Source organism: Drosophila ananassae, chromosome 3R (genome assembly GCF_017639315.1).
Source record: "Drosophila ananassae strain 14024-0371.13 chromosome 3R, ASM1763931v2, whole genome shotgun sequence".
NCBI lineage: Eukaryota > Metazoa > Arthropoda > Insecta > Diptera > Drosophilidae > Drosophila > Drosophila ananassae.
In genome coordinates, this window is record NC_057930.1 from 756,063 (window position 1) to 771,927 (window position 15,865).

A 15,865-nucleotide genomic window follows, 5' to 3' on the forward strand; every position below is an offset into this window, starting at 1 on the left:
CGACGACGTGAGGGCGCAGAAGATCTTGGAGGACACTACGGTGCGAGTTGGCCGCCGATACCAGACGGGATTATTGTGGAAAACGGATAACATTGTGCTGCCACGTAGTTATGATATGGCGTACAATAGATTGGTCAACATCGAGAAGAAAATAAAGCGAGATGGGCAGTTCGCCAAAGAATATTCACGGATTGTCAATGATGATGTCGACAAGGGATACGCTCGGCGTCTGGAGCGACAGGAGATCGATTCGGGAAGCGATAGAACATGGTACTTGCCACATTTTGGAGTGGAGAATCCCAACAAGCCAGGGAAGATCCGACTAGTATTCGACGCAGCGGCACGAGTTGGAGGAGTATCGCTGAATTCTGCGCTGAGCAAGGGGTCGCAACACTATAAGGCCTTGGCATCTATCCTCTTCCATTTTAGGGAAGGTGCCGTCGGAGTCTGCAGCGACATTAAGGAGATGTTTCACCAGGTGCTGATCCGACCCGAAGATAGATGTGCGCAACGATTTCTGTGGAGAGATGGGAATGATCAACGGGACCCCGACGTCTACGAGATGTGCGTGATGACCTTTGGAGCAGCATGCTCACCGAGTGCGGCGCATCATGTGAAGACAGTGAATGCCAAGCGATTCCTGGATTCGGATCCCAGAGCAGTCAAAGCCATCGTGGACTACCACTTCGTGGATGACTATGTGGACAGCTTGCCACAGAGAGCGAAGCGATCGAAGTATCTAGCAGAGTGAAGAAGATACATGCAGAAGGCGATTTTGAGCTTTGCAAGTTTTCGTCCAGTTCGCCTACAGTGGAGAGGATGCTTGGACCCAGTGATCACGCCCAGAGTATTGGATGGGGTGAGGCCGAGCAAAAGATTTTGGGAATGCGGTGGCAGCCAGCCACGGACGACTTCAGGTTTCGAGTGAAGTACCACAAAGTCGCCCCCGTCGTGTTCGATGGGAAGAGAATTGCCACAAAAAGGGAATTCTTGAGTATGGTCATGTCAACGTTCGACCCCTTGGGATTCCTGTGTTGTCTAATGATAATAGCGAAGTTGTTGTTGCGAGAGGTCTGGAGAAGGAAGATCTCATGGGATGAACCACTACCGGATGAGATGTACACGCCTTTATAGATTGGCGAAAGAGATGGAGAAAGTGGAACGTTTTCGGAGCCCACGTCACTACTTTAGATCCGGACTGGTGAAGACTATCGAGATGACGTATTTGTGGATGCGAGTCAGTCAGCATTCGCATCAGTGGTCTACTGGAGGATCACGTATGAGGACGGCGACGTGCAAGTGAGGTTCGTGTGCGCAATGACGAAGTGTGCACCGATGCGAACGATGACGATTCTACGGTTGGAGCTGCAGGCAGCAGTTCTAGGAACGAGGTTGATATACACTGTCAGACAGGACCATAGTGTGGCCATTGCAGAGACTGTGCTATGGACGGATTCGAAGACAGTGCTGCGTTGGATTGGCAGCACACACCAGGCGCTACAAGCAGTTCGTAGGGAACAGAGTAGCCGAGATTCTGGAGTCGACGAAGGTGGCCGATGGAGATGGCTACCATCCGCCGACAAACGTGGCAGATGATGCAACTCGAGCGCAATGCAGCGTGGACCTAAGTGAGGAGTCACGCTGGTTAAGAGGACCGGCATTCCTGAGGAGACCAGCGGGCAGCTGGCCAGGAACTGCACCCACCGACGAAGCGGATGCAGAAGACGAAGAGGAGATACCGAGTGAGTTCGTGCTTGTTGGCGCGAGTGACCCGTTTATATCGCTGGAGAGATTCTCAAGCTACAGGCGATTGCCGAGGACTGCGGCCTGAGTCCTAAGGTTCATACGTCGAGGCCGTGGACAACGAGATGAGCTGGAGAACTACGGCATCAATATAGCTGAGTGTGAAACAGCTGAGGACTTGTTATTCCGATAGAGCACAACGTGAGGCTTTTCTGATGAGATGCAGGCCGCAGAGAAGGGCTTGGACGTCGCTAAAGAAGCGACATATGTGGACTGGCGCCATACTTAGATGGCAATGGAGTCCTGCGAGCGTATGGCAGGATCGATGCGGCGCTATGTGTACCGTACAGCGCCAGGAGGCCAGTGATGTTCTCCCACCGGCATGGTCTCACGAAGATGATTGTGCGCGACGCCCATGTGAGGATAAAGCATCAAAACGTGGATGGCGGAGATCCGGACCAGGTTCTGGAATACGAGACTACGGAGAGTGCTTCGTAGTGTGCTCTCGGGATGCAGCGAGTGTAAGCTGCACAGAGCACGGTCGATGCCGCCGATTATGGGACCCCTGCCAGATGATCGTTTGGACGCCTATGGCTGGCCGTTTAAGAGCACAGGCCTCGACTACTTTGGGCCGCTGCTAGTGACCGTTGCTCGGCACCAAGAGAAACGGTGGGTGGCCTTGTTTACGTGCCTGACGACCAGGGCGATTCTTCTGGAACTGACACATGACCTGTCGACAGATTCCTGCATACTTGCAATCAGGAATTTCATCTGCCGTCGAGGGCCTGTACATCGACTGCGCAGCGACAATGGCAGGAACTTCGTTGGAGCAGACAGAGAGGCCAAGAGATTTGCGGAGATCTTCGAACCCGAGAGGATCCAGTCGGAACTGTCAAGCAAAGGAATTGAATGGATCTTCAACTGCCCAGCGAACCCGTCAGAGGGTGGAGTCTGGGAGCGAATGGTGCAGTGCGTGAAGAGGGTGCTACGCCACATAGTGAAGGAAGTGGCGCCGAAGGAGCACGTCCTGGAGAGTTTCCTGATAGAGGCGGAGAATGTCGTTAATTCTCGTCCGCTCACCCATTTGCCAGTGAGTGCGGACCAGGAAGCCCCTCTTACGCCCATTGATCTCCTCAAGGGAGCAGCTTGCCCACCGGATACCCCCGGCCTGGATGGAGGCCTCGTCAAGGAATTTTTTTATTGTGCACTCGTGAAGAGATTGGGCACACAAGGATAGAAAATAATGGCGCGTGTGGTGAATTTGTCGTTGATGCCATAGAGTGTGGGAGGTTAAACTGCGGTACGATTTTATAATTTTGTCATTCTTTCTTACTCTATAATGTAATCCCCATTAGAATAAAACATACGTTGTACGAATACACATTGGCTTGTGTTTTAGAGGCGGGTATGTTGAAGGCATCTCCCACCCGAGAGACGACATCTAGCTTATCTATTGCGGCGAAGCGGGTCGAATTCGCAAGAGAGCGCAACTGAGCTTTTATTTCGCTCCCGCTCCGCCCTCTGCTAACTTATAGTAGTGTTGGGACTTGTGCCAGCATTAAATAACATAATTATTTCAATTTAATTCTCCCAGTGTAACTAGCCGCAGCGGTCCACTAATTGCCCGTTATCAGCTGTATTATATTCTTTGTTTCTCCCAGATTCGCATGCGCTTTGTTGTTCTTTTGTAGCGCATGCACTTTGGGAGCTTTGGTGGAGCTTCTGCGCAAGCTCTTAGGTTTTATGACTTGTAATTCGGCATTGTTTTGGACCGGCCGCGGAATTCGTTTTGGGGTTAAATTGACCCAATAAAAATATTGAAATCGAATTGTGGATTGTGTATTAATTCGGTCGCTATCAAAACGCTGATAGCTCAAGATTGGTGACCCCGACGTGATCGCGCTCTAATTGATTTGTGATCATTAAAGTGCTTAAAGGAAACCTTGTAAAGGAAAACTTGTTGCTATTGTTTCCATTACATTGCACCTTGCACAAAAATCGTACATAATGGAGGCTGGAGACTTATTTAGTGCCTCGGTTCCTGCAAGCAGGGAAAGGCTGTTGCGGCGAAGAGCAGAAGTGACCTACCAGAGATGGAAGCCCTGCATAATAAAGTCAAGGCTGCAGTGCAGAAGGGAGATTTGACCATCATGGTACTGGAGCCGTTGGAAATTGCGTTGCGCAAGAAATTCACCACACTCCAGGATGAGTTAGAGCGATTGAGCTCTAGCGAAATTGGGAGCGAATTATTCTGGAAGTTCTCCCAGCTTGCCGCTGATGTGCGCGTTGATATTCAGGTGGGAAGGGCAAGGTACTCCATGAGGGTGCCTAAACACTCCACTCGTCTCGACGGCACCACTGGTCCCATTGCTCCGTCATTGACAAAACCAACCATCGAGGCTACGAAAGTGCATGGTGGTCTCTTGGTAAATCGTCGCGCATGCAGTCAGGATTCTTCGCTGTGACCGCGACATCCAATCGGGTTTTCAGGGATTTGAACTTGTAGCGAAACCTAAACAACGATCATGATAGCCAGGACGGGTCCAATTGCGTCTCATCAGTGCCCCTGCTATCCACCGCTCCACCCGTGGTCGCTATTTCCACATCGCATTCTGGCAGTTGTCTGCGATGAATTTTCTAAAGCTGCTATTCTTAATACCGCATCTGACCCGGGCCACCGTTGCCGATTAAGTCAGCGTCCAGGTCTGACTCCATTCTGGACTCTAGCCTGCACCCTTCCCAATGGGGGAGGTCGTCCGCATCGCTGCTGCCGCCTTCTGCAGCTAGGCAGTTGAAGGCTCCCGATCGTGCAGTTGAAAGGTGCGCCTACGCGCAATTTCGGAAAGAAGTTTCTTCCACTCTCGCCACTCTATTGACGCCTGGCTCGAGCGCTCTCTGGATCTGGATGGACACGGCAGCCTGCAACTGAGAATTATGGACCTTGAGATCATCATCAATATTATGTGATGAAGCTGTCCCATGCCCCTAAGGATTTTTTGTTGAAAGATGGAATTCAACGGGGGAGGATGTTGGGACTTGTGCCAGCATTAAATAACATAATTATTTCAATTTAATTCTCCCAGTGTAACTAGCCGCAGCGGTCTACTTATTGTCCGTTATCAGCTGTATTATATTTTTTGTTTCTCCCAGATTCGCATGCGCTTTGTTGTTCTTTTGTAGCGCATGCACTTTGGGAGCTTTGGTGGAGCTTCTGCGCAAGCTCTTAGGTTTTATGACTTGTAATTCGGCATTGTTTTGGACGGCCGCGGAATTGTTTTGGGGTTAAATTGACCCAATAAAAAAATATTCAAATCGAATTGTGGATTGTGTATTAATTCGGTCGCTATCAAAATTTTGATAGCTCAAGAACTAGACTTCAGTGTTTTTCGTTATTCATTAAATATCTATTTTTAATCTAATAAAGCTACAAAACCCTTTGAAGATGCGATAACAAACTAAGTTCATAAAATGGTAGACTGAAGAAAAGATGTCTGTGACATCAAAGGTGAATAAGTATGTTAAAAAATGTGCGAAAGTTAGGAAATAAATATATTTAAGCTCGAAAAAGTGGCTCCAAACGAAAAACGTGAAGAAAAAGCTTGATGCTTAGTATTAATAAAGTTATAAAACTGCTTCGGATCCTGAATAATACATCAGCGCCTCACAATCAGTCAAAAGATTTAAAATCGACTGAATTACAGAAATGTGATACCAGCATATAGGCGGTTCGTATGACGGTGACAAGGATTGAGCAGACTAAATCTTTTTAACGCAGATAAATTTTAAATCACCAAACTTTTGTAAAATTATAAAGGGTGTTTTTCGTAGAGGTATAGAACTTTAATTGGCATAACTGTTCAAGATGACGACCGATTTAACAGCTGTCAAGTGATTTATTCTCAGTTTTGGTTTGGTAATTTATCATGAATAGACTCACGCCTGAAAAACGCTTGCAAATATTGAATTTTTGATTATTTACATTACAATGCCAAGAAGAAGACGTCCTGACTTAGGTCGTCGCAGTCAATTAAATGTGCACTACCTTACGTGCTAACCGCACTGATGACCAGAGAGAAGTAATAGTCTTAGAATGCAACGAGTTTGTGCACATCAAACATAACGAAAAGTTGGTAACACTGAGGAAATGAGAATAATTTTCTAATATTGTAAGGCGTTAAATACACTGGTGAAAGGCAAAGTAAGATTGCTACAATTGGTCCCACCACCGGTTCCATTACGCTCTTTAGTTTCTGGAATTGTAAATGATTCAAAGCACTTTTTGGCCAATATTCAGAAATATAACAACTGTTTCCAGATGACATCATTTGGCGCTACACATATTATACAGAACAATTTCATGCCATAGAGATCCTATCTCAAAATTTTTGCAGTTGTTATGATATTGCGTAATTTGAATCGGTACTCGACTTTCGTTAAAAAAACTTATGCCGAGTTTATTAAGACTCTGCCCTGCATAGGTCTTGCGAATAAGATGGGATACAGAGTTTACGAAAGGTTTATTTGTGCTGATCACGAATCCCTTCACGGGATCACGTGTTTATGCGTAGAAGGTAATACTACAGTATAAGAGTAATACTCCCCTAACCGCCCGGGACCGTCGGTATTAAGAGGTTGGACTGTATGTTTATACCCCCTGCCCTAACGCTGCATGCGAAAAGTTCGTCTGGGTATCGTTTTAAAGATTAAAAATCAAGTTTTAATTTTAAATTTTACTCAATTTCGTAACACGTCAGACTTTTGCGGTACGATTTTTCAAAAATGACCATAAAAACGCCGTTTTATCGAAACCCTGACGTGGTGGGAAAATTTCGACTCCTAATTCGTGATCAGCAAAAAAACCTTTTGGAAAAATTTTATTACAACTTATTCGCAGCGCTCTTACTGTTTGCGGGATAAATTTTGAAAATAATTGTTTTTCACATGGTCAGTTGCGTGTTCACGAGATGGGAAACCATCCGCTTTGTTTGTGTTAACGTCAGGCCAAAAAACAAAACATTTGGTTTACCAGAAAGAATTTCAATGGATATATTGTATTTGCTTTACTATATTTACTTTGGATTAACTTTCATTTACTTAAAGAAATTCAATTAAATAACACTTCATTTTTGTAATCGAAATGAATTCATTATTTTTGTGAAATGAAAAATAACTTTTTCTTTTCAAATGTAAAAAAACAAAAAATTGTTCTTCATATTTTTATCCCGAACGAAGCCATCTGGCGACAAAACGGAGTTCGCCGGGTTCGCTAGTATAATTGCTAGTATATAAATATTTAAAAAGCAGCCGTATTTAAAAAATTTTCCGGGAACGGTGGCAGTTGAATACGTTGTTTTAAAAACTCTGTAAAGAGATAAGTAATAGCCTGATCAGAGTTGGCCCATGAGTTTTTAAACGTAAGCAGTGAAAAAAAAGATAAATGCTTATGATTAGTGTTTACAAAGTTATAAAATTGTTCTGTAAACCTATAACATGCACTGTGAATGCACCCAGATTTTTTCTGTTTATTTAGGAGTATATTCAAAAAATTCTATAAAATTAAAAAATATGCCACCTAAAGCGTAAGTATCATTCTATGCCAGTAGATCGAACCAATCAAATTCCAAAATTATCTTTTGTAGTTTCTAAGATAACTTTTTCGCTAAAATCAAACTTTATGAGTTTTAAGTGGAGACTAAAAATCGATTCGATTAGTTTCGATTGATACCTCAAGAGTAGGATGAAATAAATTCGTTGGGTTAAACAGGTCATAGCTCTGGAAATAGTAATGCCATCACAATCTGAAACAAACTGCAAGTGCAGCAGCCGATCTAAAGAATTTTTAATGTGGTTAACTTGATCTAGTTACATGTCAAACATATCCGTGTAAAGCACTCCGACAAATGTTGCTCATCAACAAAAGAAAATGTGGAAGAAAAAATGTGGAGGGAAATGAATTGCCTTGGGGTGGAAGGGATATGAGCCACTGCATGATCGCTGGCAGGTCAGGCTGTCCTGCAAACTCTGTAACTGCAACAGCCCTAGTAGCGGATTTTTACTCATAGGACCCTCATTCAAAATCTGAAGGCTTTTGAAATACGATTTTTGGCACAGAGTTTCCCGTTGAAAAAAAGATCAACTCCTTAACCCCACTCTTGGTCTTTCGCATAAAAGATCGCATAACATCCTGTAGAACCGTCGTACAAGGTTGCATCCCCGACAAGGCCCATATACTACTGTCCCCTCCAGACTCAGCCGATCAAAAAGCCAAAGACTCCTCAGCCCCTTGGTGAAATGGGCTGCATTCTGGATGACCCGCTAAACAATGTCCACCGGAAGAAGGTTATAAATATAAATCAAGCTATAAAAAACCCATTCGCCAGGCTCAAGGAAATCCCGACTCAACAGAGTAACCAGATTAGCTCCCCTCAGCGAGAACCTAGGCCAAGCGTCAAGAATAAATCCTGGTATTGTGCTAAATTGTGGTAAATTGTCCTAATTCAAGGTTATATAGCACAAAAAATAGATAAAACAGGCCGACAATTTCCAATTTTTTTTCCTCCACGCATAATTTTACCTGCTCCATATCCTTTAAGCTCCCCTGAATCAAAGTCCAGAACAAAAATAGGTTCTATCACCCACAGTTACCGCGGTAATATGAGATTTAAAACTCCGATTTAATTGACGAAATTATTGTTTAACCACCTATAATAAATTCAATAAAATTATTTCGATTTTTCCCTTAAATCCAAAATGAAAACATGGTATAATCTACTGATTTCAATAAGAAAATAAAAATCTTCCATAGAAAAATGTTTAGGGAAATATCATAGAAGACAAAAAATTAATGTAGAAAATCGGAGATTTGAACTTTGGATGAGTACTCCAAAGATATGGTAACTTTTTTTAATTTTAGTTGGTACACATACATATAAAAAATGATATGTACTAGAAACAATTATGGTCATCGCCACTACACGGCCTACATAATTCAATATATGGTCAAATTTGATAAATTTCTTCTCTTAGGGTGATAGAACCTATGTTTGTTCTGGACTTTGGTTCAGGGGAGCTTAAAGGATATGGAGCAGGTGAAATTATGCGTGGAGATTTTTTGCTGTTGGCCTGTGTAATTAATCGTCGTGATTATTACTTTAAATGATAGATTCACTCATAAACTTTAAACAAAAAAATTCTTTGGTTTCACTGGTGAAGCGCTACCTTCCATACATTCAATATTTAATATGGCTCTGTATATATTTTTACGAAAATTTATTTCTTTACAATATTTCAGCTCTTAAAATAGTGGAAGGAGAAAAACTAATTTTGACAAATGTTCATCGAACTGATATGGGTGCCTATAATTGTATAGCATCTAATGGTGTACCACCGTCAGTCAGTAAACGCTTCGACGTCCAAATAAATTGTAAGTTACTGTATCGAATGTATGTGATATTAAAATTTCTATTTAAAATATATTACTACATTCGCCTTCTAAAAGAAGAATTAGTTTTTATTTAATTTTGGGTAAGAAGAGATTCAAGTATACAGCATAGTACATACTTCTTATTAATTAAAAAAAAATCGAAGTTTCAAAAAGAAAAATTTTTTTACCTCTTCTTTTTAATGTGTAAATTATTTTCAATTACTTTAGGTATTTTAACTCGATTAAATTTATGGCCGGCTTGTGGCCCGCCTCGACCCGTGACGTTAGGATTTTCACACCAAATTCAATCGCAGTCGGCGCATTGAAGTGAGCTGGTCTATTTGTACCAAGCGCGCACTTCAAAAAATTACCTTGATTTTATTGATTAAAATGTAGAGCATGTTCCATACGCCAGGAATCACCGGAATCGGGCCAGAAACCAAAATCAGAAATAGCAGCGTCAAAAAAGACCAACTGCCCGGCGCGAGCAAAATTAGTAAACTCAGCAGAAACCCAATACCAAACGATCTGAGTCAGCAGACCCAGAACTAGTGAACCTAGCACGTATTTTCATTCACATTAAACTTACTGTGCGTACTTTCATTAAGATTGACCTGCTATCCAAACTTAAGCCAGAACATATACATAAATGTAATTATCTTATCTTATAAAATATCACTTGGTGCATAATAATAAAAGTTGCGAATGCAGAGTTAATCGGTTTGCTACTCAGTATCATCTCGTGGTACTTAAATTCAAACCTACCAAGAGCGTTGCTGCCGTCATACGGACCGCCAGTGGGACGAGTTTGTTACATAAAACAGTGTGCTGCTCCCGCCAGAAGGACGACCAGAGGAACATCTAACCGAAACACAATCTACACTTACCCGCTGATCATCTAATGGGAGGGAGTTGGCTGACTGACTGGCGTTTAATTATAAACCAACTTGTAAGGTTTACTCAAAAAACTGACAAACACGCCCATCGCTTTAACTGAAAGGTATGCAGATCCTCAAGCTAACGAAGTAACATACCTTGGGATCTACCTCGACTGGCCAACAATCAGGTGAGGGTTCATCGAATGCAATACGGTTAGCTAAGGCCAGCTACCTTCACTGTATTATAAATTATCGAATACTATTTCCCCTATGACTGGACTACAAGAAGATCTAAGCATTAAAATGCTTAGACTTATGGGAAACGAAACAGAGAGCCAGGTGCCGGATCTCATCCTATCGTTCCTTAACTTGCAAGGAATCTTGAACATGAAGGCACAGCAAGAGGCAAAATGACGTAGAAAGCGCAGGGAATAGGGGGAGCAGTTGGAAACATGCAAGTTCGATTGTTAGACGGCATATGCATGCAAGTTCGCTGGTAGATTCGGAGCCAACGCCAAATCCACGGTCTCCGGGGCCGGCAACCTTGCTCCAAGAACCAAGCTATAGATACCCAACTGTTTCCTGAACATCTCCTTTTTTGTTATCGGTAAATCGGTGTTGGTATCGTTAGCGGGGGCAAGCAGGAAGTAGACCTGTGTGGAGTTGGTGCAATACCAGCACCACTGAACCCATCGAGAAGCGTGGAGTGTGCAGCAAGCATCATGCAGCGCTTGCAAACCTCCACCTGGATGGCCACGTGCACGCCTGTGGTCGCGCAGTAGCTTTAACCTTCTGGTGCAGGAACTCCATTTCCTGGCAGGTCACCTCTGCTCGTCTCCGCAGCATTCTTTCCCAGGCAGCTAGCTTCAGCTCCAGAATCCATTGCATAAGTTGTCGTGCAAGTGCAAAGTTATGGAAACAACAGCAGAGAGTTTCCCGTACCACATTAATGATCACAAATTAAACCGGGGCGTGATCACGTCGGACCCAGTGTTTCGCTATTAATAATTTTTAATAGCGGCCGAATAAAAAACAAAATCAAAAGTAAATACAAGTATATGTAGCTTAGCAAGGGAAGCTCCAAGCAATGTAGTTCTATTTCAGTCAAAGGGCGAGAGGCGAGGCGGGGCTAAAATACAAAATTGCAAGATAAGCTGGTGTGCAGCATCTCTACGAAAGCTCCCATAAGCGCATGCGCTACAAATACCAGCAAAGCGCATGCAAAACTGGGAGAAAAAATGAACGGAAAGAAAAAACTGCATAGATTATTTTGAATAGCCGTTGTATTTGGTTACTTTGATTAATATCCGCGCGACTTCTTCTGAACCGATGACCGGTGTCGCACAGAGTGGCGTCTATAACGTGGTTTATACACAAAAAAATTACTAGCGCTGCTTCTCATATCAGCAGTGCATCCATTGAAGCTGTGGCACAAGACGGCCTACATGCCTCTACACTAAGTGGAACTCGTCTCGGCGTTTCTCCTTGGATCAGAAGTGCATCGACTTCTGGTGTCGCACACAGCGGCATCTATGACCTACTCTCCGCATCTAGTGCTCCAAAAGGGTGAGTCCGCCATTAAAACTGTTGGGTCTTGGAGTGGTAATGCATTTGAGTTGTATTTAAATTCTACAACATAGATGACTTGCCTTGCCTTTAAGGGGCTACCAGAAGAGTGGTCAATATTAAGTACCATGTTCTTTGAGACTTCCATTGCCAATATTCCTATCATGAACATTTATTAAGACTCCAAAAGAGTCTTAAAGGTGCGGCTACAGAAGAGGTCTAAGCAATGGTTATAAATCCAGTTAACGTCGACCCACATTATGAAGCGGGGAACAAGCAAGTCAGCACTGCAGCGTCGGATGGGCCAGCGCTGCTGTGTTTAGAAATACGGAAGAAGAGAAAGGTATCAAGGGCAGACGGCATGCGGGGGCAGCAGCGGGGGTGGGGGAACCAGCACGGCGTCGCGCACGGAAGAGGGCGAAAGAGGAATCACCGTGGAACGTAACGGTCCCGGCCGGGCCTCCGCGGCCGCGCTCGAAGGTCATAGGAAGCAGCGGGGACGGCGGGGAACGAAGCGGCCGGCGACTGCGCAGCTGTGTTTACAAAATGCACAAAAACACAGAAATGCATTTGGAATGTCCAGGGAGGGATCGCGGGGTATCGGGACGAAGTCCGATGACCGGCACAGAAATAATGCGGATTGGAGGCCCAAGCGGGGCAATCGGGGGAGGGACAATAAAGAAAGCCCGCCGATAGAAAGACGGCGGGATTGGAGCGGAGGATTAACGGCAGGAAGTAAATTCGCAAGGATTAACGGGCGCCTCTGGTACTATATAAGGAGTACCAGAGTACCCCTGGAGCGAATCGGGGCCGAGTCTTCTAGGGAAGCTGGGAGAGTGAGTGAAAGACCCCCGTGGGTAAGTCTGCCATTCAAGTTGGGAAGTTTCCTTGGAAGAGTTAGGAGTACAGGCTGAAGGACCCCCGTGGGTAAGTCCGACAGTCCTAAGTGCGGGCTATTAAAGCGAGTGAGCAAGGATCTACGAAAAATAGTGCACGCCTGTGGTCGCGCAGTAGCTTTAACCTTCTGGTGCAGGAACTCCATTTCCTGGCAGGTCACCTCTGCTCGTCTCCGCAGCATTCTTTCCCAGGCAGCTAGCTTCAGCTCCAGAATCCATTGCATAAGTTGTCGTGCAAGTGCAAAGTTATGGAAACAACAGCAGAGAGTTTCCCGTACCACATTAATGATCACAAATTAAACCGGGGCGTGATCACGTCGGACCCAGTGTTTCGCTATTGATAATTTTTAATAGCGGCCGAATAAAAAACAAAATCAAAAGTAAATACAAGTATATGTAGCTTAGCAAGGGAAGCTCCAAGCAATGTAGTTCTATTTCAGTCAAAGGACGAGAGGCGAGGCGGGGCTAAAATACAAAATTGCAAGATAAGCTGGTGTGCAGCATCTCTACGAAAGCTCCCATAAGCGCATGCGCTACAAATACCAGCAAAGCGCATGCAAAACTGGGAGAAAAAAATGAACGGAAAGAAAAAACTGCATAGATTATTTTGAATAGCCGTTGTATTTGGTTACTTTGATTAATATCCGCGCGACTTCTTCTGAACCGATGACCGGTGTCGCACAGAGTGGCGTCTATAACGTGGTTTATACACAAAAAAATTACTAGCGCTGCTTCTCATATCAGCAGTGCATCCATTGACGCTGTGGCACAAGACGGCCTACATGCCTCTACACTAAGTGGAACTCGTCTCGGCGTTTCTCCTTGGATCAGAAGTGCATCGACTTCTGGTGTCGCACACAGCGGCATCTATGACCTACTCTCCGCATCTAGTGCTCCAAAAGGGTGAGTCCGCCATTAAAACTGTTGGGTCTTGGAGTGGTAATGCATTTGAGTTGTATTTAAATTCTACAACATAGATGACTTGCCTTGCCTTTAAGGGGCTACCAGAAGAGTGGTCAATATTAAGTACCATGTTCTTTGAGACTTCCATTGCCAATATTCCTATCATGAACATTTATTAAGACTCCAAAAGAGTCTTAAAGGTGCGGCTACAGAAGAGGTCTAAGCAATGGTTATAAATCCAGTTAACGTCGACCCACATTATGAAGCGGGGAACAAGCAAGTCAGCACTGCAGCGTCGGATGGGCCAGCGCTGCTGTGTTTAGAAATACGGAAGAAGAGAAAGGTATCAAGGGCAGACGGCATGCGGGGGCAGCAGCGGGGGTGGGGGAACCAGCACGGCGTCGCGCACGGAAGAGGGCGAAAGAGGAATCACCGTGGAACGTAACGGTCCCGGCCGGGCCTCCGCGGCCGCGCTCGAAGGTCATAGGAAGCAGCGGGGACGGCGGGGAACGAAGCGGCCGGCGACTGCGCAGCTGTGTTTACAAAATGCACAAAAACACAGAAATGCATTTGGAATGTCCAGGGAGGGATCGCGGGGTATCGGGACGAAGTCCGATGACCGGCACAGAAATAATGCGGATTGGAGGCCCAAGCGGGGCAATCGGGGGAGGGACAATAAAGAAAGCCCGCCGATAGAAAGACGGCGGGATTGGAGAAAGCTAACGGAGAAAGTGAAGGAGCGGAGGATTAACGGCAGGAAGTAAATTCGCAAGGATTAACGGGCGCCTCTGGTACTATATAAGGAGGGCCCCTGGAGCGAATCGGGGCCGAGTCTTCTAGGGAAGCTGGGAGAGTGAGTGAAAGACCCCCGTGGGTAAGTCTGCCATTCAAGTTGGGAAGTTTCCTTGGAAGAGTTAGGAGTACAGGCTGAAGGACCCCCGTGGGTAAGTCCGACAGTCCTAAGTGCGGGCTATTAAAGCGAGTGAGCAAGGATCTACGAAAAATAGTGCACGCCTGTGGTCGCGCAGTAGCTTTAACCTTCTGGTGCAGGAACTCCATTTCCTGGCAGGTCACCTCTGCTCGTCTCCGCAGCATTCTTTCCCAGGCAGCTAGCTTCAGCTCCAGAATCCATTGCATAAGTTGTCGTGCAAGTGCAAAGTTATGGAAACAACAGCAGAGAGTTTCCCGTACCACATTAATGATCACAAATTAAACCGGGGCGTGATCACGTCGGACCCAGTGTTTCGCTATTGATAATTTTTAATAGCGGCCGAATAAAAAACAAAATCAAAAGTAAATACAAGTATATGTAGCTTAGCAAGGGAAGCTCCAAGCAATGTAGTTCTATTTCAGTCAAAGGACGAAAGGCGAGGCGGGGCTAAAATACAAAATTGCAAGATAAGCTGGTGTGCAGCATCTCTACGAAAGCTCCCATAAGCGCATGCGCTACAAATACCAGCAAAGCGCATGCAAAACTGGGAGAAAAAAATGAACGGAAAGAAAAAACTGCATAGATTATTTTGAATAGCCGTTGTATTTGGTTACTTTGATTAATATCCGCGCGACTTCTTCTGAACCGATGACCGGTGTCGCACAGAGTGGCGTCTATAACGTGGTTTATACACAAAAAAATTACTAGCGCTGCTTCTCATATCAGCAGTGCATCCATTGACGCTGTGGCACAAGACGGCCTACATGCCTCTACACTAAGTGGAACTCGTCTCGGCGTTTCTCCTTGGATCAGAAGTGCATCGACTTCTGGTGTCGCACACAGCGGCATCTATGACCTACTCTCCGCATCTAGTGCTCCAAAAGGGTGAGTCCGCCATTAAAACTGTTGGGTCTTGGAGTGGTAATGCATTTGAGTTGTATTTAAATTCTACAACATAGATGACTTGCCTTGCCTTTAAGGGGCTACCAGAAGAGTGGTCAATATTAAGTACCATGTTCTTTGAGACTTCCATTGCCAATATTCCTATCATGAACATTTATTAAGACTCCAAAAGAGTCTTAAAGGTGCGGCTACAGAAGAGGTCTAAGCAATGGTTATAAATCCAGTTAACGTCGACCCACATTATGAAGCGGGGAACAAGCAAGTCAGCACTGCAGCGTCGGATGGGCCAGCGCTGCTGTGTTTAGAAATACGGAAGAAGAGAAAGGTATCAAGGGCAGACGGCATGCGGGGGCAGCAGCGGGGGTGGGGGAACCAGCACGGCGTCGCGCACGGAAGAGGGCGAAAGAGGAATCACCGTGGAACGTAACGGTCCCGGCCGGGCCTCCGCGGCCGCGCTCGAAGGTCATAGGAAGCAGCGGGGACGGCGGGGAACGAAGCGGCCGGCGACTGCGCAGCTGTGTTTACAAAATGCACAAAAACACAGAAATGCATTTGGAATGTCCAGGGAGGGATCGCGGGGTATCGGGACGAAGTCCGATGACCGGCACAGAAATAATGCGGA

At 45.2% G+C, this 15,865-nt stretch overlaps 1 protein-coding gene across 1 annotated transcript in view; it reads left to right on the forward strand.

The window, feature by feature from the left end:
• The window catches only part of LOC26514679 (lachesin), a 372,156-nt gene that overhangs the window by 231,888 nt on the left and 124,403 nt on the right, over window positions 1-15,865 (forward strand). Inside the window, 1 exon segment of the mRNA XM_044716619.1 lies at window positions 9,035-9,166. Coding sequence (XP_044572554.1) covers window positions 9,035-9,166 — 132 coding nt within the window.